Source organism: Oncorhynchus tshawytscha, linkage group LG08 (assembly GCF_018296145.1).
Source record: "Oncorhynchus tshawytscha isolate Ot180627B linkage group LG08, Otsh_v2.0, whole genome shotgun sequence".
Lineage (NCBI taxonomy): Eukaryota > Metazoa > Chordata > Actinopteri > Salmoniformes > Salmonidae > Oncorhynchus > Oncorhynchus tshawytscha.
Window position 1 is genome coordinate 55743463 of NC_056436.1, and position 23201 is coordinate 55766663.

Sequence of the window (23201 nt, forward strand, 5' to 3'; positions counted from 1 at the left end):
ATCCTCAGTGACATCATCCCTGCAGTTGGGTTCTTTAATGGCAGGCATTTCAATCAATGGTGAATGTGCATAAAGTTGGCGGCCCACATGTATTTAAAAAAAATGTTTTTGCTGTCCCTCCGTGTACTTACAAACACCTAATATGCTAAGTTCGCCGTATTGTACTCTCCATTATTATTATTTTTTTTATATCGGCATTAGTACAAGTATACACGATACCAATTCTAGCTCCAAGAAGGCTACAATTTGAAAAAACTAAAAAGTAGATTGTGCTGATTTATTGGCGCATTGAACCATGTCACGCACCGTAGTTTAAAAACTCTGGATAGTGCTCAAACAATGTCATATCTGAATTCCTCCATCTTTATGCACCTTCGCCATTCAGCTATATAAATGTGAGTTTAACTAAGGCTGCTTCAAATATTGTATCGTACTTTGATAATCTGCTTATTTTTCTTCATTTAACAATTTTGAAATACATCATTTTAGACAAAAGTGAAATCCTACTTAGTAGTTCTGGGCTTTAAAAAGTAAAGTTTTACTGCACGGCAGTTAAGGTTAGCTTTTATGCCCAGAACTTTACTTGATAAAACCTTCAAATAGAACATTGGGTTGGCAACGCTAAATCAAGCACACCATTACACTAAACTCATTGCAAGACAAACAGTAGACCTAGTACATATTTTACTTCTCTATCTTAAAATATAAATTAGTTGTTTGATTTTAGAACTTAGTGGCCCTGAGGTTCTTCCCAAACAGAGTTGCCAATTTCTTCAAATTGTGTATTTTTATTTGATTTTTTACAGACGAGGAACATTTTGTGATTTGTGCAAAATGTCCTTTACAGTGATCATCATCGGTACCATTTGCTACACCCTCCTTCCCTAGTAACAGTTTATAAAAACATATTCCAGTCTGCCATAAATATACACTTCCAAGTATGGTAAAACACCATCCACACGCTAATATGACAAGCACTGACTGCTAGTGCAATTAGCATCGTTGTGCTAGGCAAGGCCGGAACCCTGTCCTCAGGCCTTGTGTTTTAGCACCTGCGGCAGCTCCCTGTGGTACAGCTGGTAGAACCTCCCTGAGTAGACTGCCGGCAGCTCCTCCATAGCCAGATCAATCTTGTCAAAGCCCTGGTTTAGGCCGTGAAGCAGGAGGCTGGCTAGGCGGCTAGTGATGGGTGTTGTGGCGCATGTCTTGGCTAGCTCCGTTAGCTCCAGCCACTCGCAGCGCAGGCACTCCTGGGTGCAGAAGTTGATGTCATGAGTGAGAGGGCTGAGGCGGCAGATGATGTACATGTCGGACATACCAAAAGCACCCGGGTGGTTGTGCTGCTGTCGGATGCTCAGAAGGGACTTGAACTCAGAGCGGACTCCAGTCTCCTCAAAGACCTCTCGGACCGCAGTGGTGCCTTGAAGAGAATGAAGGGGGGGAGATGAGGATACATGGATTTAATGTTTGTACTGTTCTTTAAAAAAAAATATCTTTGTCAAGACACCTCCAGTACTGTATATCTATCTGACTGTATAATGCTCACAGAATAACTGACATTTCTGTATCAACATTTTTGTATGATACGCATGCGAGTACAAAAATGGAACATTAAGTCACGAAAATGAAATGGTTAAAAATAAAGGGAAATCAATTTGTATGTATTTTAGTCACATACGCTGCTTCAGAGGGTGGGTCTATGTTTCAAAGCTGCTTCAAAAAGTTAAACAAGTTGAACTTGTAAAAGTGTTATTTGAAGTTGTTGTTTTAAGTCAAATTGTTTAGATACTGTATATACTTGAGTGTAGCTCACGTGAAGGTCTGAGATGGCAGTTTCTCTGTGTATGGTATACCTTAATGTATTGTGTACAGTCAGTTACAATACAGGATTATGAAGTTGTGGTTGCGTCACTCACCAACGTTTTCTCCTGGATCCGAGAGCCCTCCAGGGAACTTCCATGCATTTACTGTCTAATATAAAATCACAACAATACATTTTGTATTAGGACTCAAATTTGGGTTGCATTCAAGTATTTTATTTTTGAAAGTGTACTTCAGCATTAATAAGTATTTTACAACTGTTTGTGCATAGGGCCAAATCCAAACTTAAATCCACACTTTGGTAAAATGTATGCATTGATGTTATAAGTTAGGCACTTGGATATTCCCTATGAGTTTAATATTCATTTTGATGTGATTGTATGTTATTCTTGAAAAAAAAAAATCAAAGCAATTAAGTTTGGTGTTTTCACCACTCTTTAAATATATTTAAAGACAGATCGCTGCTGGTTAAATTATGTAGTTGTTGAATACATTTACTGTAGTTTTTGATTAATTTTTAATTAAAAATATACTTTTGCTATTGAAAAACAATCGTTTTATTTTTGGAGCTACTTGTTTTACAATGTAGGAAAATGTAAGAATAAACTTATCATTTAACAATATACACCATGTTTTGTGTGGTTTACCTAAATGTGCTCTGGCAATGTGGCTGTGATTCTATATATGGGTAATCTGATACAGTCTAGGCATTGAATTAATCTGGAGAGTGTGGTCACGAGCAGATAAGTTAAAAAAAGAATAACAACAAATGGAACGAATAGCAAATAAGAACCATGACTAACTTGCACTTGTAATTCTTAAATTGCAAACAGCCGATGACTCCTATTGTTCTAAAAACATACATCAACCCATTACACATTACTTCATCAGATTTCAACACGACAAATTGTATCTTGTTTCAGTCACAAATCACCTAGCTACAAAGCAATTACCCAGCATCCCTTTAATTTGCTGTCTTGGCACAGGCGTCGGTGATAATGAACCAGAGGGGTTCACTTTCAGGAAACACAACCCCAGAGCGGCTCTGGATGGGCTTAGCCTGCCAAACTTTGCTGATGGCCAAAGGCCAGACAGAGTGCAAGAGGCCCTCTTCCAGTAAATGACGAGGAGACAGGAGATAAAAAAAACACTCCTCTCACTTCCCAAACACTGACTGCTGTTTCCTAAAAAAAAACTAACACGCAAGACAATGTGCCATAAGCACCACTCTTTATCTATTGTAGTGATTGGGAACACATAAATATTCAACCAAAGAGTTGCCATTGAGTGATGTTTTGATACTTCCACACTGCAAATTGCTTTAGAAATTTACAGGGGAATTCTTTGCGACCACACTTTATTGTAATGTAGGAAATGTTGTGTGGCGTACTCGGCATGGGTTAAGAATGTTTGCTTGAGGTTGCATAATGTTGTGAGGAGCTATGCTATGTGAGATGGTGCCGCAGCAGAAGTCAAGGTAAAGTCTGAGAGGAGAGTAATTCTCCCCAGGGAGAGGGACAGACAGAGGGGCAGCAGACGCCAGGAAAACTGCCTAAATAAAGACATAACGAGAGCCATTCATAGCAGTGGGAAGGAAGGAAACAACTACTGCCATTCACCCCTGTGTCGATTGGGGATTATGAGAGTTAGATGAAGCACATTGAGGTCCAGAAGTTGGACTGTGACTGAAAAGTTTTATTTTTCCATAATATATCTTACAATGGTTTAGCTTTGCTTCCCTAGATAGACACTTTTTAGATCACTAGAATGCAAGTCGATTTTTCTTCTGCAATGGTGAACTAAAACTTTTTTTGTTGCCTTATATGGACATTTTAAAAGCAACTGAAGGTAATAAATAATTTCTGGTAGAAAACGGATTATGAAACATTTCATCTGGAGTCCAAATTTACAACAAAGTGTAAATAGGATATTTTTGGTCATAAAGTCAGTCTCGTCAGTCTTTGCGAGATAATTCGGAAAAAATGGGATACCGTAACAGTTTTCCTTGGGTTGGGTTTATTTAATCCTGCCCAAAGTAATAATCAATTTGGAGCGCAGCTGCACACGACCCAATCATAATGCCCACGGTCAATTTGGTTTGACATTCAATATCCCTATGGGGGCTAGTTAGGGACCATCAAGTAAATTACACAATGTACATGGGAAAATATTTTTAAATGTCAATAGCTCTAAATTTCAATGACATAAAACCATCAAACGCACTATAAATTGTAGAAATTCACATACAAATACTGAAAGCACTTAATGAGACAACTAAAAGGTGTGCAACATGAAAATATTGTCCCATTTACAAAGTGTAATTTATTGATGGTCCCTAACTAGCCCCGGAGATAGGCTATCCAAAGTCAAACCAACAAAAGACCTGGTTAGATTGTTTCAAGTTATCTAGAAGGGTGAGTGACTAACTGTGTACTGTTTTGGCTGAGAGAATGTACAAATGCTTGCCACATGTGAACATACACACAAGAGACACCCACATTAAACCACACACCCAAGACAACTCGTTTGGCTTCAGCCACGGCCGCTGCATTTCATTCCGAGAAAGCTAAGTAAAAACGAGGCCAATCGGGAAGTTCAGTCCCCCTTTGATAAAATACAGAGAAGCAGTACAATACCTTGTTTTTGTCTTGAACGACGAGAACCTTTCCATTTGACTCATCAACGACTGCACCTTTATAGACAAAATCAAATAAGTTACTAGCCAAGAAAATACAGACATAACAGCATGATAATGAAAGTGTTATTAAGCTAATTATTTAATCATTGCTGGTGTGTAAGCCAAAGAACTTTGAAGACAGCTTCCAGAAAACTGACTAGAAACCAGTTGGCATTGAGTTGAGCGGTAATTATTGGGTTTGAGAGAACATGAAAGGTTTCATTAAACTGACCCATGTGGAGTGAGCAGTGAGTGGCCTGGGGCCGGGCTTTAGCCATGCTGCCAGAGAGGCCACCACCACAACTCAAAAAACAAATCGGAGACTTGAGAGAAATGTTGACTGTAATTCTGAGGCTACATTTTTAGCAATTTAGACAACAAAAAACCTGCAATGATCATGAAATGATTGCGCTTGCTGTGAATGTGTTATGCTGTACCAACTCTCGCTCTAATTTGGCAAGGAGGACAATCCATTCCCCTATAGTGAGGTAGCACACCGATAATTCTGGACCATCATAAACCACCGTGGCTTGCGATTACAGACTAAAAGGTCTCTTTTGTAAAAATAGATTTTCCTGATTAAATAAAAGGTGTGATACAGTTTGTGTGACAAAGTTTTCCAAACATCTACTCTGAATTAAGATTCAAAGATGTCTGCAGAAAGAATGGGGTATCAGCTATGACATGACACCTTGAGTTTAAAAAATATATATATTTTGGTTAATGAATTACAGTAAGTGAAGTGAATTAACACCCAGTAACAGAATGCAAGAGAATGACATCATGGGTCTCTGATCTGTACTATACAGAAATGCATAATTATAAATGTCATTCTCTTCATGGTGATTTATCCTAAATAAACTGTCAACTGCGTTCATTTTCAGCAAACTTAACATGTGTAAATATTTGTATGAACGTAACAAGATTCAACACCTGAGACATAAAATGAACCAGTTCCACAGACATGTGACTAACAGAAATGGAATAATGTGTCCCTGAACAAAGAGGGGATCAAAATCAAAAGTTACAGTCAGTATCTGGTGTGGCCACCAGCTGCATTAAGTACAGCAGTGCATCTCCTCCTCATGGACTGCACCAGATTTCCCAGTTCTTGCTGTGAGATGTTACCCCACTCTTCCACCAAGGCACCTGCAAGTTCCCAGACATTTCTGGGGGGAATGGCCCTAGCCCTCACGCTCCAATCCAACAGGTCCCAGATGTGCTCAATGGGATTGAGATCCGGGCTCTTCGCTGGCCATGGCAGAACACTGACATTCCTGTCTTGCATGAAATCTCGCACAGAGCGAGCAGTATGGCTGGTGGCATTATCATGCTGGAGGGTCATGTCAGGATGAGCCTGCAGGAAGGCTACCACATGAGGGAGGAGGATGTCTTCCCTGTAACGCACAGCATTGAGATTGACTGCAATGATAACAATCTCAGCTCGATGATGCTGTGACACACCGCCCCAGACCATGACGGATCCTCCACCACCAAATCGATCTCGCTCCAGAGTACAGGCCTCAGTGTAACTAACGCTCATTACTTCGACGATAAACGCAAATCCGACCATCGTCCCTGGTGAGACAAAACCGTGAATCGTCAGTGAGGAGTACTTTTTGCCAGTCCTGTCTGGTCCAGCGACGGTGGGTTTGTGCCCATAGGTGACGTTGTTGCCGGTGATGTCTGGTGAGGACCTGCCTTACAACAGGCCTACAAGGCCTCAGTCCAGCCTCTCTCAGCCTATTGCGGACAGTCTGAGCACTGATGGAGGGATTGTGCGTTCCTGGTGTAACTTGGGCAGTTGTTGTTGCCATCCTGTACCTGTCCCGCAGGTGTCATGTTCGGATGTACTGATCCTGTGCAGGTGTTGTTATATGTGGTCTGCCACTGCGAGGATGATCAGCTGTCCGTCCAGTCTCCCTGTAGCGCTGTCTTAGGCGTCTCACAGTACGGACATTGGTGTTTTTCAGTCAGTAGAAAGGCCTCTTTAGTGTCCTACGTTTTCATAACTGTGACCTTAATTACCTAAGCTGTTAGTGTCTTAACAACAGAGAGTAGCAGCAGTGTAAAAGGGGGGGGGGGTTATGCAAATATAGAGGTCCTCGATGGCAGGTAGTTTGGCCCCAGTGATGTACTGGGCCATTCTCACTACCCGCTGTATTGCCTTGTGTTCGGAGGCCGAGCAGTTGCCATACCAGGCAGTGATGCAACCAGTCAGGATGCTCTCGATGGTGCAGCTGTAGTAGAGTAGAGTTCACAGTAGAGTTCAATACAGTACACTACAGTAAGTTATACTGTACTGATCCTATATTTTACTTTTCTGTATTGTAATGTGCTGTCCAAAGTTATGAAATAGACGTCCAATATTGGTTCAGATTTAGACTGACCAAATTGCAATGGTCTGTGAGGGGACTGGTTACAGTAAATGGAAAGAGGGGACTCATGGGTAGGTGTCAGTAAGAGCCAGGAGAGGTGACATAAACTGGAGAGAGCGGGGTAGGGATTTCCAGACTGTTTTCACACTCTTGCTTTGACCACCAGACGACAGAAAGAAAACCGTTATGAGCTGAACATAACAGTATGCCAGTGGAAGGGAGGACAGTAACAACAGGGGACCAAACTGTGGTTTGTGACTACTATGATTTCCCATTGTAGCCAATTCAGTTGCAGTCATATTGTCACAGATTTTTTGGTAACTCTGTTGACAATTATTTTATAAAGACTTCCTCATATGCATTCTCCTGTTCTATTGGTTTTAAACTTTAATTAATTGTCTAGCAGCCAAAGGCACTATCTTGTTCATATTAGCAACCCATGATAGTTGTTGCATAGATCTCCCCTTTTCTAACCGATATTTCCATCTCTGTCCATGAATTTGCTCGCATGTGCAGTGTGCATTTTAGAACGGTGTTTCCTGCAAATTGCATTTTTGAACACTTGTGCATAGGCCTGCGCCGTATCCCTGGAGACTTTCATTCCTGTCCTGCAGCTCAGTTCAGAAGGACAACTGTGTATTTGATGTGTCTGGGTGGTTTAATACATTATCCACAGCATAATTATTAACTTGAACATGCTTGAAGAGATGTTCAATGTCTGTTTGTTCAATGTCTGTTTTCAATTTGTTATTGGTTACCCACCTACCATGTTACCCTTCTTTATGAGGCTTTCGAAAAGCTCCCTGGTCTTTGAATCTGTGCTTGAAATTCAATACTTGACCAAAGGACCTTACAGATGGAAATGGGACAGAAGAAGGGTGTCATTCCAAAATCATGCCAACCCCTATTATTTCACACAGAGTGAGTCCATGTAACTTATGTGATTTGTTAAGCCACATTCTATTCCTGAACTAATTTAGGCTTGCCTAAACAAAGGGTCTGAATACTTATGCAAGGACTATATTTTAGTTAAATATATTTTAAAGATAAATAAAAAAATGAATATCTTAAATGTATCCCACTTTGACATTGAGTATTTTGTTTAGATTGCTGACCAAAATTACAATTAAATCAATTTTAATCCCACTTTGCAACACAACATTTTAAGAAATCCAAGGGGTCTGAATGCTATTGCAAGGCACTGTATGTGGGTTTTTGGTAAGAGAATGACAATAGGCAATCATTTCTGCCAAAAACAAAATATAAAATGTTGATATTAGTTGGCAGGGGTCTTTACTTTGCTGTATTTCTAAAACTTTTAGACTGTTGCTGCTAGATGTTGTCTAAGACCCCCTTTCCATCTCTTTGACCAGCAATCAAAGCCTTTGCTTGTATGTGTGCCTCACTTTCTCAAAAATATTAGCTTTCAATTTGACACCAAATTTGATGTGTTCCTACGAACTTCACAGTGCTTATGGGGCCTTTTACAAGGAATTAACAAGTACAGTCTATAGTGAAACAGAAAGGATGACTCAGCAATAGTTGTGGAATGTTTGCCATCCCATTCGGCCTAGTGGGAGCAGTCTTTTTTTGACAAATAAATCACTTTTTTCCCCAACAGGTTGTGACTAAGACGGCCAACTATTTGCTTCTGTTGACAGCTCCGGGGGGGAAGGAAATGGGCCCTTATTTTTCCGTCTGGCGTCTCACCAGGACACCATCCAGTCCTTGAATGAATTTCCCAGATGTGTGGCGAGGGATGGGTTGTCTAATCCTCAACTTGGCCTTCCGTGTGGAAATTGATGTCATCCCCAGCCAACCACATCACAGGAGATTGCCCGGGTACCAGACTGAAAAGCCATCATTAGGTTAGCCTGTGGAGAGGAAAAGTTTCCTGGGTCCGTTCGTTAACTCGGGAATGAGGCAGCAGACCAATTAAATCAACAGAGGGGAATTGTGGGTCATGTAAAATTATTGTCTGCTGCAGTTGACAGCTTGGATATTGATATACTCTATGGGTGAGACTGTTCTTCCGAAAGGGTAGGTTGGTGTGGAGTCACTGCACACGCGGGGTGCGTGTGTTACGCCTACGATGAACAAGTGGTCTGACATACAGTTCCGACCAATTATATGGGCACCCTTGTACCTTTATTGAATAATTCCCCCATTTCTTCTCAAAAAAAAAGAAAAAAAAGCTTTTGGTCACTGCTGTGTTATTGGATTTTCAACACCGAAGAACCAATTTTATTTTGGTAAACTTAAGTTCACAATTTTAATCGAGAAAATAAAGACAAATGGCATGGACAAAATTATAGATACCCCCAGAGCAAGCACTTGGTTACACAGCTTTTGGCCAAGATAGCTGCAGACAAATGCTTCTTGTAGCCATCAATGAGCTTGCTGCAGCTTTCTACTGGAAGTTTGTCCCACTTTTCATCAGCAAACTGCTTTAATTCTTCAATGTTTGTCGGGTGCCCTCCAACTGCTGTTCTCAGCTCTCTCCATAGGTTATGGATGTGATTCAGATGTGGACTCTTGACTGGTCACTCCAGAACAGTCCAGTATTTATTGTTGAATCTTTCCTGGGTGGTTTTTGATGTGGGTTTGAGGTTGTTGTCCTGCTGGATGACTCACAGCCTTCAAATTAAACCGTTTTTGGACAATGGGTTGAACATTGGACTCCAAAACACCAGATAATCTGCTGATATCATGATGCCTTGCACATATACACAGGCAGTTAGGAAAACTAAGGCTAGCTTTTTCAAACAGAAATTTGCAATCTGTAGCACAAACTCAAAACAGGTCTGGGACACTGTAAAGTCCATGGAAAACAAGAGCACCTCCTCCCTATAATTGAGAATTTCAATAAGCATTTTTCTACAGCTGGCCATGCTTTCCACCTGGCTACCCCTGCCCCGGTCAACAGCCCTGCACCTCCCACAGCAACTCGCCCAAGCCTCCCCATTTCTCCTTCACACAAATCCAGATAGCTGATGTTCTGTCAGAACTGCAAAACCTGGACCCCAACAAATCAGCCGGGCTATACAATCTGGACACTCTCTAAAATTATCTGCCAAAATTGTTGCAACCCCTATTACTAGCCTGTTCAACCTCTCTTTAGTATCGTCTGAGATTCCCAAAGATTGGAAAGCTGCTGCAGTCATACCCCTCTTCAAAGGGGGAGACACTCTAGACCCAAACTGCTAAAGACCTATATCTATTCTACCCTGCCGTTCTAAGGTCTTCGAAAGCCAAGTTAACAAACAGATTACCGACCATTTCGAATCCCACCGTACCTTCTCCGCTGTGCAATCTGGTTTCAGAGCTGGTCATGGGCGCACCTCAGCCACGCTCAAGGTCCTAAATGATATCATAACCGCCATCGATAAGAGACAATACTGTACAACGGTATTCATCGACCTGGCCAAGGCTTTCGACGCTGTCAATCACCACACTCTTATCGGCAGACTCAACAGCCTTGGTTTCTCAAATGACTGCCTCGCCTGGTTCACCAACTACTTCTCTGATAGAGTTCAGTGTGTCAAATCAGGGGGGCTGTTGTCTGGACCTCTGGCAGTCTCTTTTGGGGTGCCACAAGGTTAAATTATTGGGCCGACTCTTCTCTGTATACATCAATGATGTCGCACTTGCTGCTGGTGATTCGCTGATCCACCTTTACACAGACAACACCATTCTGTATACTTCTGGCCCTTCTTTGGACACTATGTTAAAGAACCTCCAGAAGAGCTTCAATGCTATACACCTCTCCTTCCTTGGCCTCCAACTGCTCTTAGATGCAAGTAAAACTAAATACATGCTCTTCAACCGGTCGCTGCCCGCCCGTCCAGCATCATTAGTCTGGACGGTTCCGACTTAGAATATGTGGACAACTACAAATACCTAGGTGACTGGTTAGACTGTAAACTCTCCTTCCAGACTCACATTAAGCATCTCTAATCCAAAATTAAATGTAGAATCGGCTTCCCATTTCGCAACAAAGCATCATTCACTCATGCTGCCAAACATACCCTCGTAAAACTGACAATCCTACCGATCCTCGATTTCGGGGATGTCATTTACAAAATAACCTCCAACACTCTACTCAACAAACTGGATGCAGACTATCACAGTGCCATCCGTTTTGTCACCAAAGCCCCATATACTACCCACCACTGCGACCTGTACACTCTCGTTGGATGGCCCTCGCGTCATACTCATCGCCAAACCCACTGGCTCCAGGTCATCTACAAGTCTTTGCTAGGTAAAGCCCTGCCTTATCTCAGCTCACTGGTCACCATCGCAGCACCCACCCGTAGCACACGCTCCAGCAGGAATTTTTCACTGGTCACCCCCAAAGCCAATTCCTCCTTTGGCCACCTTTCCTTCCAGTTCTCTGCTGCCAATTACTGAAAAAAAAAAAATTCACTGAAGCTGGAGACTCATATCTCCCTCACTAACTTTAAGCACCAGCTGTCAGAGCAGCTCACAGATCACTGCACATAGCCCATCCAACTACCTCATCCCCATACTGTATTTATTTATCTTGCTCCTTTGCACCCCAGTATCTCTACTTGCACATTCATCTTTTGCACATTATCACTCCAGTGTTTAATTGCTATATTGTAATTACTCCCTTATCTTACCTCATTTGTACACACTGTATGTAGACTTTTTCTACTGTATGTTTGTTTATTCCATGTGTAACTCTGTGTTGTTGTATGTGTTGAACTGCTTTGCTTTGTCTTGGCCTGGTCGCAGTTGTAAATGAGAACTTGTTTTCAACTAGCCTACCTGGTTAAATAAAAGGTGAAATAAATAAATAAAATGTTCAAGGCCCCCAGTACCAGAGCTCTAAACCACTAGGCTGCCTGCCGCCCCAGAGCAGATGGTGGAGGGCATCCCTCAAACATTGAAGATTTAGAGCAGTTTGGTGCTGGAGAGTGGACCAAATTGCCAGTAGAAAGGTACATGAATTCATGTAGCCCCATGAAATGAGTCTCAATAACTCAATGTATGCCCACACTCCTATTGAATATGCATTCACCTGTATTGTGGATAGGCCTAGGCTACATCTTGATTTACCCAGTTTATCAAGAGATTTACCATTCAAGTAAATTACCATTATTCTGTTACGTAGTTAGATTGTTTCTACCAAAGTCAAATTTATTGTATGACTGTATAATTGATTCACTAATGCATACATGGCTGTCTCAGAAAATGTTTGAGGCAAAACAATTCAAATGTAAGGATATTAAACTCAAAGGATTCCCAACGATTGACAAGAGCCGTAGCACTGCATCAAGTGCCATTGTGACTTTGGCTAATATGCCTTTTCTTTCGCCGTGGTATCGTTTTAGTATAGAGTATCGTGATGGTATCGCGTATTGTGATAGTAAACCTGTATTCAGTCTTGAAGTCCTGATAGTAAACCTGTATTCAGTCTTGAAGTCCAAATTCTGGTATCATGAGAACACTAACACACAATAGGTGGATTTTTTCACAGTTCAATTGCTGTTTACGTGAGGTAATGAAGGAAACATACTTGAAAGTACTAAGTTGTTTTTTAGGGGTTATTTGTACTTTACTATTTATATTTTTGACAACTGACTTCACTACATTCCTAAAGAAAATAATGTACTTTTTACTCCATACATTTTCCCTGACACCCAAAAGTATTCATTACATTTTTAATGCTTAGCAGGACAGGAAAATGATCAAATTCATACACTTAATCAAGAGAACATCCCTGGTCATCCCTACTGCCTCTGATCTGGCGGACTCACTAAAACACATGCTTCGTTTGTAAATGATATCTGAGTGTTGGAGTGTGCCCCTGGTCGATCCACAAGAAAATGGTGCCGTCTGGTTTTCTTAATATAAGGAATTTGAAATGATTTATGCTTGTACTTTGATCAAGTATATTTTAGCAATTACATGTACTTTTAATACTTAAGTATATTTAAAACCAAATACTTTTAGACTTTTACTCAAGTAGCATTTTACTGGGTGACTTTCATTTGAGTCATTTTCTATTAAAGGTCTCTTTACTTTTATTCAAGTAAGATAATTGGGTACTTCCCCCCACCCCACTGGGAACCATGTGTGTTGTGTTGGTACAAATACTCTTTAGCAGTCCAAAAACTCTTCAATTTGTGGAAGAAATAAATGGTGGGTTATTCAAAGTCACTGTTGGAAACATGCCATCAGACCAGGTTTTGCCATCCTCCTTCCACAGACATGTTCTGACATGCTTGCATCCACTTTTGGGGAGGAATAAAGTCAACAGCATGCCACCTGGTGGTTGACTGGTGGTGATTTAACAAACTCTGCCATCAAAAATGTTCTCTATCACAGACATTGTTTGCAAGTCAAACACAAACTAGATTTGTAGTTCATCCAGTGACAAGTGGAAATAACTGATGGTTTGCCTTACCTGTATTTTTACACAAGTAAGGCATGAGTGTGTGTGCAGAAGGCTTCAAGAAACCTGAAACAGACCTGACCCAGAGGTCTGAACCTAACACCTGATCCTGAGCAGTATGAATCTGTGATATAGGTCAGGGCAGTAGACCTGGCGTACCTGCCACTCCAATCTGATGAGTAGCAAACCCAGGCAGCCTGCTCTGCCCATCTCCCAGCCACAGAGCCAGAATGGCTTGGTCATGTTTGGCATGATGGTAGGTGAAGCCATGAGCAGAAGCTGCTGCGGCACAGCGGCTCAAAGAGATGGGCACATGAAGCCAGACAGCCACCCGGCCCTCTGTCCTCCACTGAGCCAAAGAGTCTGAAAAGCAAACAAAACATCACAGTCAGAGGGTGTCAATGAGCATGTCTGACTAGATTCATCATTCAATGTCCGTGTAGATTTATCAAAGTCTAATATTAATTAGAATGAATCTGAATCTAATATATATTCAGAATTATTTGTATTGGTTTTTAACAAGTGCCATTGAGTCATTGATTGTTTCCCTACTGCTGGTACTGTGCATCATCACTTATTAACCAGGATATCTGTCTGCCCTCTTTGGCCCTCAAACTAGCTGGGCTATAAGGCAATATGCATTGTTTTGTGCATTTTCAAGGTTCTTGCATGTCATGCATGTTTGCTTCTTTTCTGTCCAAGTCAAGAAGGTGCCTGCAAGCAACACCATACAGTCGTGTCCATCTATCGATCTATACTAACCTCGCAGTAGACTACTAAATACTCCTTCGCTGATATCCGACGGGAAATCACTGTCACCGAGGTTCACTGTCACTCCGCCGAATCTGTCCACTTTTCCAGTCAAACCATGGACATTTGTCCCATGCTCATTCTGTAGTTGTAACAGGCTTGCTGAGCATGTGAATGCTCGAACAGCCCTCATTGACCCTGTATGTGCGTATGCGAGGCGCGTTTGATTTGAAAGCGCGTTTCTTACAAGAGGTAATAGTTTGCGAGTAAGCGTTGCCATGTTACCAAAGCCTTTAAATATATTTAGATGAAAACGCGTCCGTGAAATATGAATTTACTCGCCGGTTACATAAAAGTCAACACTCTGAAGTTGCATAAACACCGTAATACACTTGTACTTCGAATTTATTTGGACATATTTGCTACATGCTGTGTTATAGTAAGTTGCTAACAACTAAAAGTATACTATACAAAACTATATAATAATATAGCTATATATAATTTTCTAAATATATATTTCAATACATCGTCCGTTTTTGCGCAAAATTGTAAACAGAGTGGCAAAGCAGCATTTACTACGTCATTTAACTATACGCTTTACGGTAAAAGAGGAGGACCTGAACTTTAACCAGGAAGTGTATATTAGCGGATTCACCCATGCTTGTGATCAAAGTTATGTTATACACGTAGCTATGCTATTGCAAAATTGAATTAGAGAAATGTCTTCAAAGAAAAACAAAAGCAAAGTTAGGAGAGTCATTGAAGGTGACAACTCAAGCGGACTGAGAGATGGCTCCAGTGACTCAACTAGCTTGCAAAGCTCGGGGCACGAGGGGGGAGGCAGCAAGAATCCCAACTCGTTCACTGTCATTGAATTCATTGAGAAAGGTAGCCAGCTACTGTATCTTGTTAGCTAGTTTTGCTGCACTTATGATACTATCACGATAACATGTCTGAATACAATGGAAATGTCATTTACCATGAAGATTGTTCACCAATGAACAAGAGCTCTAGCACTGCGCATGCACTTAAGTTACCTGATGGATGTATGGTGTAGCTCAGGGCTCGCCAACCCTATTCCTGGAGCGCTAACGTCCTGTAGGTTTCCACTCCAACCCAAATCTAGCGCCCCAAATTCTAATAATTTGCTGGTTTATAAACATAATCAAGTTAGTTACAACTGGGATTTAAACGAAAGCCCACAGGAGGGTAGTGCTCCAGGAACAAGGTTAAGAGGACCCTGGTGTAGCTTGATACACAGACCCATCTTTTGGTTAAGTTGCATATGGGTACACACAACCCAATAATGGATTAAAGGAGCCTACCGTTACTCCTAACTGTCCAAGGACCATACCTGTTCCGTTTGAAGGCGAATTGCCTCTGAAAGCCAAATACTCAATCTAAATTAAAATAGTTTATTAACTGTGGTATGTTCTAGAAGTGTAAATCCCTTTACTTTCATATCAGGTAAAACATATTTTAACAAATGGAAAATACACACTTTTATAAGGTGACACCTTATTTGGGGAGGATGGGCTTGTGGTAATGGCTGGAACAGAATTAGGGGAATGATATCAAATACGTCACACACACAGTTGCCATGTGTTTGATGCCATTCAATTTGCTCCGTTCCGGCCATTATTATGAGCCCCCCTCAGCAGACTCCTGTGCAGGACACTGTTTTAACCGGTTTAAACACAGTTGTAGCCAACAATATTCTTCCGTGACATCAAGTTTGTGTTGTCCGTTTTCCCATTTACACACGTGTTAGGAGACACAGATAGTTATATAATTAGCACAGGTAGTCAACATTGTTTTCTGTAAACACACACTGTAACTCGGAGATATGGCCGTGTGGGAACACAAACCGTATAAAGGTGTGCATCAATTTAATATTTTGTTTAAAAAAAAGAAGAAAAAAAAGGATTTCTCGCTCATATGGAAGATAAGGTCCTTATTGCTTCCAAAACCATACCGCAGGTGATGCGTGTTAATGTTCAGACTGAGAGTCGGGGCGTTTAACAAAACTCCCCCGTACAAAAGACGCCTTCATCCAATGACTTATGTGTAATGTGGTGGAACTACGAGTCATGATCACATGGCTTTTGCCATGCGTGTTACCCTCTTATTGTCTTACATGTCACCCCCATGTCAACATTTGTATACAGCAGATGATAAGCTTTCCAAAAGATGCAGAGCATTCCTTGTCCAGCTGAGCATAAATGCAATGAAGTCTGGTAACATTTGCATTGGAAGACCAGTCCTATTGTCGAGCAATACTGGGCAACAAGAGGTATGTCAACAGTGTGTTCATCAACGTAATAGGTATATTGTATATGTGCATTTACTTATTGACTATGAATTGAACAACGGGGAGACAATATCAGACAATAACAGTCAATCTTGAATAATATTAGACTAACCCAAATGCTGTCGGATCATTTCCAGGCCAAGTTTATATGCTGATTATTATTATTTTTTTCCCAGGTGTGTCTGGCCTGGCCGGCAGCGTCTTTCCCTGGCGGTAAAGTTGGCCTACTGAAAAGTACTCAGAACAGCCTGAAAGTGAAGCCTGGGGATGGAGTTACTGTTCATCCCCTGACAGGACCTGTGCTACAGGCAGAAGAGGTGCTTCTCTCCACCAGGTAAAGCAGTAGAGCTAAAGCTACTTGTGAATCCATAAATATGATGAACAATGATGCCATTGCTGTCGTATTCCCCTTGGGTCTTTAGAGGTGTTGGTACATTGGGAGGAAGGACAACTTCACGACAGGAAATATTTGTTTTTGATACTCCCATTAAGTCAAAGATGTCTGAATCCTGATTACAAAAGGCACATACACCCATGGCAGCACAAAGTAGAACAGTTTCCTTGCTGTCAGGTGATGAAGTTTTATACTATAGGTTAATGTCGCCATCTGCTGTTGAGGCACGTGCAACAACAGTTTTATAGTCAATTCAGTGATGAGTCAGAAATTCCTTCACAGTTATGTTAATTGCATGATGAATATTACATTTTGTCTTTTGCTTTTCATTTATCAATGCAGACTAAAGGATGATGCGCTCAATTCGGAGGAATTCAGTAACTTCTTCCTCCGATCTTTGGGTAAGCCAGTTTATTTTTCATGGGGCTGCTGCAGGGTAGCCTATTGGTTAGAGCGTTGGACTAGTAACCGGAAGGTTGCAAGTTCAAATCCCCGAGCTGACAAGGTACAAATCTGTCGTTCTGCCCCTGAACAGGCAGTTAACCCACTGTTCCTAGGCCGTCATTGAAAATAAGAATTTGTTCTTAACTGACTTGCCTAGTTAAATAAAGGTAAAATAAAAAAATATAGGAGGGTTATGCAACTTTTCAATGTAAAACTTTGCATTGCATTACCTTAATAGTAAGTGTCCAAATGGTTATATTTTAGATGGAAAGATCCCACTCCCTGGAAACTCCCTATCCCTGACGTACTTTGGGCGAGCGTGCAGTCTGCGGGTGGAGCGGGTGAAAGGGGTGGACGGCCTCTCCCTAGAGAGACCCCCGCCTTCCCCGGGACTGGAGCCTGACCCGGAGGACACCTCTCTGATGAGCTCCGCACTGCGCTTTACCTCCGCCCTGGGCTCTACCTCCATGGACCTGTCTCTGCAGCTCAGCTTCCTGACCATGGAGGAGCAGGCCGGGGATCCGGGGGAGCCTGGTCCTGCAGCCAGTACCCCCTGCAGGCCCTTTTGTGTGCCATGTGTCCCCCCAACTCCCCCCTGCAACCCCCAGACTTCCACTGAGCCCAAGGAGGGCAGCCTCAGTCTGGAGATGGAGGATAGGAGTGCCCTCAGCCCAGAGCAGACCAACACAGACAAACACTTGACTACTCCCCCTGGTGGAGCTCTGAGCACTGACACCTTCTACTGCCTCTCCTTTTCCACTAAAGTGAAGTTCAGAGACAGATACAAAGAGGCTCAAGAGGAGAAGATGGAGGATACAGCGGCCCAGAGGTCAAAGGTCACATATAGTATGATTGGGGGCCTCAGCAGCCAGTTGAACGTCATCCGAGAGACCATTGAACTGCCTCTCAAACACCCAGAGCTCTTCTCCAATTACGGTATGCAGATATGTTATTCCTTTCAAGGTGGCACTCTGTACCAAGTTGAATTGGAAAATTCTTAATTAAAAACAATTTGCTGTAGCTCAAATTCATGAAAACTCAACTCTGATTTTATGCATTTTTGTGCTTTTGATTATACAGGAATCACACCTCCTAGGGGAGTTCTCCTTTATGGCCCCCCAGGAACAGGAAAGACTATGATTGGACGAGCCATAGCCAATGAGGTCGGTGCACACATGATTGTAATCAACGGTCCAGAAATCATGAGCAAGTATGGTCACATTATTCCTACCTAATGAAATGTGGTTGGGTACCAAGTATAAGTTCAAGATCATATATTGAGGGTTAGTGATGCTCATACAGCCAAACCAAATTACCTTTGTTTATTTTGTGTTCAACCTGTCTTTACAGGTTTTATGGAGAAACAGAGGCCAGACTGAGACAGATATTCACAGAAGCCTCTCAAAGGTAAATAATGAAAACAAGTGTCCCGTATTTGTGCCCTTTTTGTATGTGTTTTTCTAAATCCTATCATCAATATACATTTCACTACACAAAAAGTAGAGTATTCTAAGAAGTGTTCAACAACTAAGGCTTTGCATTGTTTACACAGGCAGCCTGCAATCATTTTCATCGATGAGTTGGATGCGCTGTGTCCCAAGCGAGAGGGGGCTCAGAACGAGGTGGAGAAGCGCGTTGTGGCCTCCCTCCTCACTCTCATGGATGGGATTGGTTCAGTGAGTGCAATTACAGAGTATACACACAATCTCTACAGTGATACTTTTATTTTATAAACACATCAACCTTGGAAGTGCAGACTGACATCCAATACATCCCGCTCTCTCCTGGACATCCTTCAGACATTCTCTCTCTGTCTGTATCTCCTGAGTGTCTGCTGAATCTTGAGTGTTCTGTCAGCGAATCAGGCTAATGAGAAAAAGAGAGCTCAGGCCCACGAACAGAGATGGCTCGACAGCCGCCCTCCTCCCCCTTAGAGAACACAGGGAGCCTGGGAAACCCATCACCGCCGGTCTCCATGACGTGCCAAATTAGCATCACGTTATCGCCAAGTACATCTTCATCTCCCCAGCCCAGCTCCATGGTGCAGATGGTGCTCTGAAGCAGCTGCTCTCCCTCCTGCTGTCTGTTTTCCAGACCAATGCTAAGGCTTGTTGTATAATCCAACCACCATGGGCCTGCTGCTGTGGAATGTGGAGAAAGCACTTCCTGCACCCACACGGAATTCCTCTCTCACTGTAATTTATTTGTGTTTTGGCCCCCCTGATAGCCCTGTGGTATTGGAGGGAGGTCAGCGGGGAAGGTGGAAATGGAATCATTTTTCATCTCTCTCAGCCGGACCACCCTCGGAAAACACAGCAGCGTGTAAACTAGCTAGGGACGTTCATTTTCGCATATAGCACAAGGAGCTCTGTTAAAGTGTAAATGTTGCATTGCCAGATAATACCTGATGGTTTCAGAAGATGTAAACTAGTAAGTTATTAAGCCTTAGACACATTTACAGTCTGAAAATGTTGTTCATGTTTGATGAACTTTTAGTGCCGGTGTCATCGGTTAGGGCTATGATTAATGATTTATTACACCTACTGTTCCAATCCCTCTCTTACATTAAAACGCCTCGTTTATTGATTATCAATCTATATTATTATTTATTCCCTGACCTGGTTTGTCTCTTCCTCCAGGAGGGCCACTCAGGCCAACTGCTGGTCTTAGGGGCCACCAACCGGCCCCACGCCCTGGACCCCGCCCTCCGCCGGCCCGGACGCTTCGACAAGGAACTGGAGGTGGGTAATTCAGCTTAGCCAGAGTGAAGAGGTTATGCAGGGGTCAAAGTTCTCAGTCACTGCGATAGATTTCTGTCATATGGATTCTGGTGAGGTTGTTTTTGAGATTATTGTAGAATCACTACGAGAGCGTAATATTCCTCTCGAGGCGCATTCAAGTTGGGAGAGCTAAGCATGTATTCTGACCAGCAGTCAATGCACAACAATTCTTAATGCAATCGCGGGGGAAACACTTTTAAACAGTTTTGGTAAATGTATTTTGAAAGAAGTTTTGGCCTCTGATATAAAAGAGGGGGATCCCAGTTTTCCGTTGATACCATGTTTATTTCTCTACTCCTTCAATTGCACACGTGGCATCGTTTTACAAATGCAGTTTTGTGCAGCTGCACAACAGAGCTCTTAAAGGGGCAATGGCGTCTTAAAAAGGGCAACGACTTACTTTGCAATAGAAACAAAAAAAGTATATATTATTTTAGTAATTAATAACAATCAGGATGTTGTGTCCAATGGGGTAAATGCAGATGGAAAAACCCCATGCTTCAGCCCATGCATTTATATCTACAGTTAGTCTACAGGTGATAATGCTTATTGCTAAATAGCACATCTGATAATATAGACCATGCATAGGCTAGGCTATATGCATGGGTCAATATGTTATTGTGTCCATTTCTGGAGGTGGAAGTTATATTTTAGATGGTATCAGCATGATTGTATTTTCATACATTTTGGAGTAGAATTTTTCAGTCACCAGAACTGAACTTCTCCATCCTTCTACGTAAAAATATTTCCGGGGAGGACCCTGCACCCCCTAAGCACGGGGACTGGAATTGGTCAAACTCGCAGTTTAATACATGTACAAAATGATCCTCTTTCCGTAAAAGCTTGATGGTCATGAAATTTCTTACATGAAATGGGAGGTTAACTTGGCCTCTGAAAGCAGAATCCGCCTCATCAGTAGTCTGACACCATCGAAGCATCTGTTGACAGAGAAACCCAACCTCCATTTTTGTTACTACGCAAGCTGGCTGTTAGTGGTCATAATTGCTCTTGCTTAACAACACTTCCTTGTATTTCAATCAGGATTAGCTAGCCGATGCACTATAAACTCGCTAAACTAATGTACGGTTACAGGTGGGCGTACCAAGCGCGGTGGAGCGTGCGGACATCCTACGGAAGCTGCTGACGTCTGTGCCCTGTAGGCTGACCCCCGACGAGGTAACCCAGCTAGCGGACGGCGCTCATGGATATGTCGGGGCAGACCTGGCCGCCGTCTGCAAGGAGGCAGGCAAGTAACGCTAGGCTAACCGCAAGCAAAGGCTATGTGATGCTTCTGTATGCTTGGCCCAATCCAGGAGCAACGGCCTAACCCACTATAGCCAATGGGAGGCCTAAGAATTGAGGTGAGGGATTGGTATATGATACCGTTTATTCGTTATACTAATGTCCACCAATGTAGCTATCACCATTTAGCTGGTTACGCTGTGAAAAAGCCATTTTTCTCACCACCGTATTGTAGCTTCTCATTATCTGAAACTGAGTTTCTCACCACACCAACCCTCTGAGACTCTCCTGACCTAAGGATGTGGGCTTTTACTTTGGCTTGTGGATCCCATTGAGAAAACTCTTTTTAAAGTAAAAAACAAACTTGTTGTGAAATTCCTCATGGCCCACATAGCCTTAACCCTGCAACCCAATCCCCCTAGCCGGTAAACAGTGTCAGGATAACAGGATGTTGGGGTGATTCTGTGGCCGTCGGTTAAGAGGCTCTGTTGTGTGTGTGTTATTGTGTGTGTGTGTGGTGTGTGTGTGACCCTCAGAGCCTCTTGGGTGGTCTCGGGGACGTGGCGTATTGCATTTCCAGTTGAGGAGGGCTACTACTTCGGCTCACGGAAGCGCTCTGGTGAAGAGAGTGATTTACTGTCCGCAGAGGCCAGACGTGACTGGCAGTGTTTTCAGAGAAAACCCCTGGAGGGAAGATTCCCCCCCTCTTTCTCCGATGCTGAAACCCAAATCACTAGACAAACACAGAACCTCACATGTGCACCACAGGAAAAACTAACCGTCTCCAGAGAAGATTGGATCTCTCTATCCGACCGTATCAAGGCTATCAATGCTATGGATCCATACATAATGGTAGTTCAGATACAGTATCGGTCACATAAACCCATTTCAACCCATTCCACATTTTTCTCCACTGTCCACACTGTCCACACTGTGTGTGTGTTTTTATGTTTGAGTTAAGGGACAGTCATCTCTAATAGACCCTGTCCAGCACCACAATGTTGATGTGTGTTTTTTCCTCTGTTGCCGTCTGCGACAACAACATACGGTCATGAAAACTTCTCAAGGAACCCCAGTTGTTTCCCCCAATTCCCAGTCCTCTTCAGGTAACAATGACCTGCGAGGGGAACGTGGCTCGCTGCATCGTCTCTTCCTGTAAATAGAAGGGCAGTGAGGGTGTCATGCACACGAACGGACCGACCTCACGACCAGCTGCCCCCCCCCGCCTTTCCCTTCTCACCCCAGGACAGGGTCAGGGGCTTCTGACATCCTTCCAGCAGTACAATGGTGCCCTGCTTGCTGTAGGCTAGACCAGACCCGGCTGCAGAAGGCTATTTGTAGCTTCTCCTGGTCTCTCTCTCTCTCTCTCTCTCTGTCTCTCTCTCTCTGTCTCTCTCTCGCTCTCTGTCTCTCTCTCTGTCTCTCTCTCTCTCTGTCTCTCTCTCTGTCTCTCTCTGTCTCTCTCTCTCTGTCTCTCTCTCTCTCTGTCTCTCTGTATTTTTCTCACCTGAGACGTACACTCTGTAGGCAAAGAGAAAGATGACAAGGCCAAGACGGCCGTCTGCACATTTGTGTGCTTCTGTGTTAGGTTAGCATGAAAAGCAGATGGGAATAGGGAAGTGAGTTATTTTTGTGTGCATCGAGTTCAATATGTTGTTGTTTAATTTAACGCGGCAATCAGCAGTTGCTACATCAATGCTGCATTTGTCCCATTGTGTCTTGAAGGATATAATGTATAAATGCCTCATGACCTTAGGTCAACTATCGTACCACATCGGAACCCAAAATATAAGCTTGTTTTACTCCAATGTTTCTAAACAAATTAAATGTAAACAAACACTGTAAAGCCTTAACATGGTTAAAATGATACTTTTTTTGATATCATGGAAGATCAGTCCTTGCAGTCAAGTGTGATCAAACCCACATCCTTTAAGTGGGGTGGCGAAAAAAAGTCAGTATCAACCACATACCTTCATGAATATA

At 42.6% G+C, this 23201-nt stretch overlaps 2 protein-coding genes across 3 annotated transcripts in view; one reads left to right on the forward strand and one right to left on the reverse strand.

Annotated features, from left to right (window-relative positions):
* Positions 1 to 4: 4 nt before the first annotated feature.
* On the reverse strand, positions 5 to 14640 carry LOC112256301 (nucleoside diphosphate-linked moiety X motif 6). Its single transcript, XM_042325653.1, has 5 exons — positions 14060 to 14640; positions 13457 to 13660; positions 4458 to 4513; positions 1917 to 1971; positions 5 to 1420 (listed from the first exon to the last, which is right to left on the reverse strand). The coding sequence occupies exons 1-5, from the start codon at positions 14325 to 14327 to the stop codon at positions 1032 to 1034; spliced, it is 972 nt and encodes a 323-aa protein (XP_042181587.1). The 5' UTR covers positions 14328 to 14640; the 3' UTR covers positions 5 to 1031.
* Positions 14641 to 14663: 23 nt separating this feature from the next.
* spata5 (spermatogenesis associated 5) overlaps positions 14664 to 23201 on the forward strand; it is a 130342-nt gene continuing 121804 nt past the window's right edge. The window contains exons 1-10 of one of the 2 annotated variants that reach the window (XM_042325652.1): positions 14664 to 14935; positions 16216 to 16340; positions 16535 to 16692; positions 17095 to 17153; positions 17461 to 18132; positions 18277 to 18406; positions 18547 to 18603; positions 18749 to 18872; positions 19836 to 19937; positions 21069 to 21222. In XM_042325652.1, coding sequence (XP_042181586.1) covers positions 14767 to 14935; positions 16216 to 16340; positions 16535 to 16692; positions 17095 to 17153; positions 17461 to 18132; positions 18277 to 18406; positions 18547 to 18603; positions 18749 to 18872; positions 19836 to 19937; positions 21069 to 21222 — 1750 coding nt within the window. In that variant the 5' untranslated portion in view covers positions 14664 to 14766. The remainder of the gene's footprint in view (positions 14936 to 16215; positions 16341 to 16534; positions 16693 to 17094; positions 17154 to 17460; positions 18133 to 18276; positions 18407 to 18546; positions 18604 to 18748; positions 18873 to 19835; positions 19938 to 21068; positions 21223 to 23201) is intronic. The other variant, XM_024429447.2, reaches the window with a different exon arrangement.

What these genes read in the sequence shown, in the direction of transcription:
- LOC112256301 (XM_042325653.1), bottom strand. Translation starts at nt 14,327, where the DNA reads ATGGCAACGCTTACTCGCAAACTATTACCTCTTGTAAGAAACGCGCTT. An exon ending in ATTTAGTAGTCTACTGCGAG is followed by an intron (nt 13,661 to 14,059) that starts GTTAGTATAGAT and finishes TTTGCTTTTCAG; the next exon opens with ACTCTTTGGCTCAGTGGAGG. An exon ending in TCGTTCAAGACAAAAACAAG is followed by an intron (nt 1,972 to 4,457) that starts GTATTGTACTGC and finishes ATTTTATATTAG; the next exon opens with ACAGTAAATGCATGGAAGTT.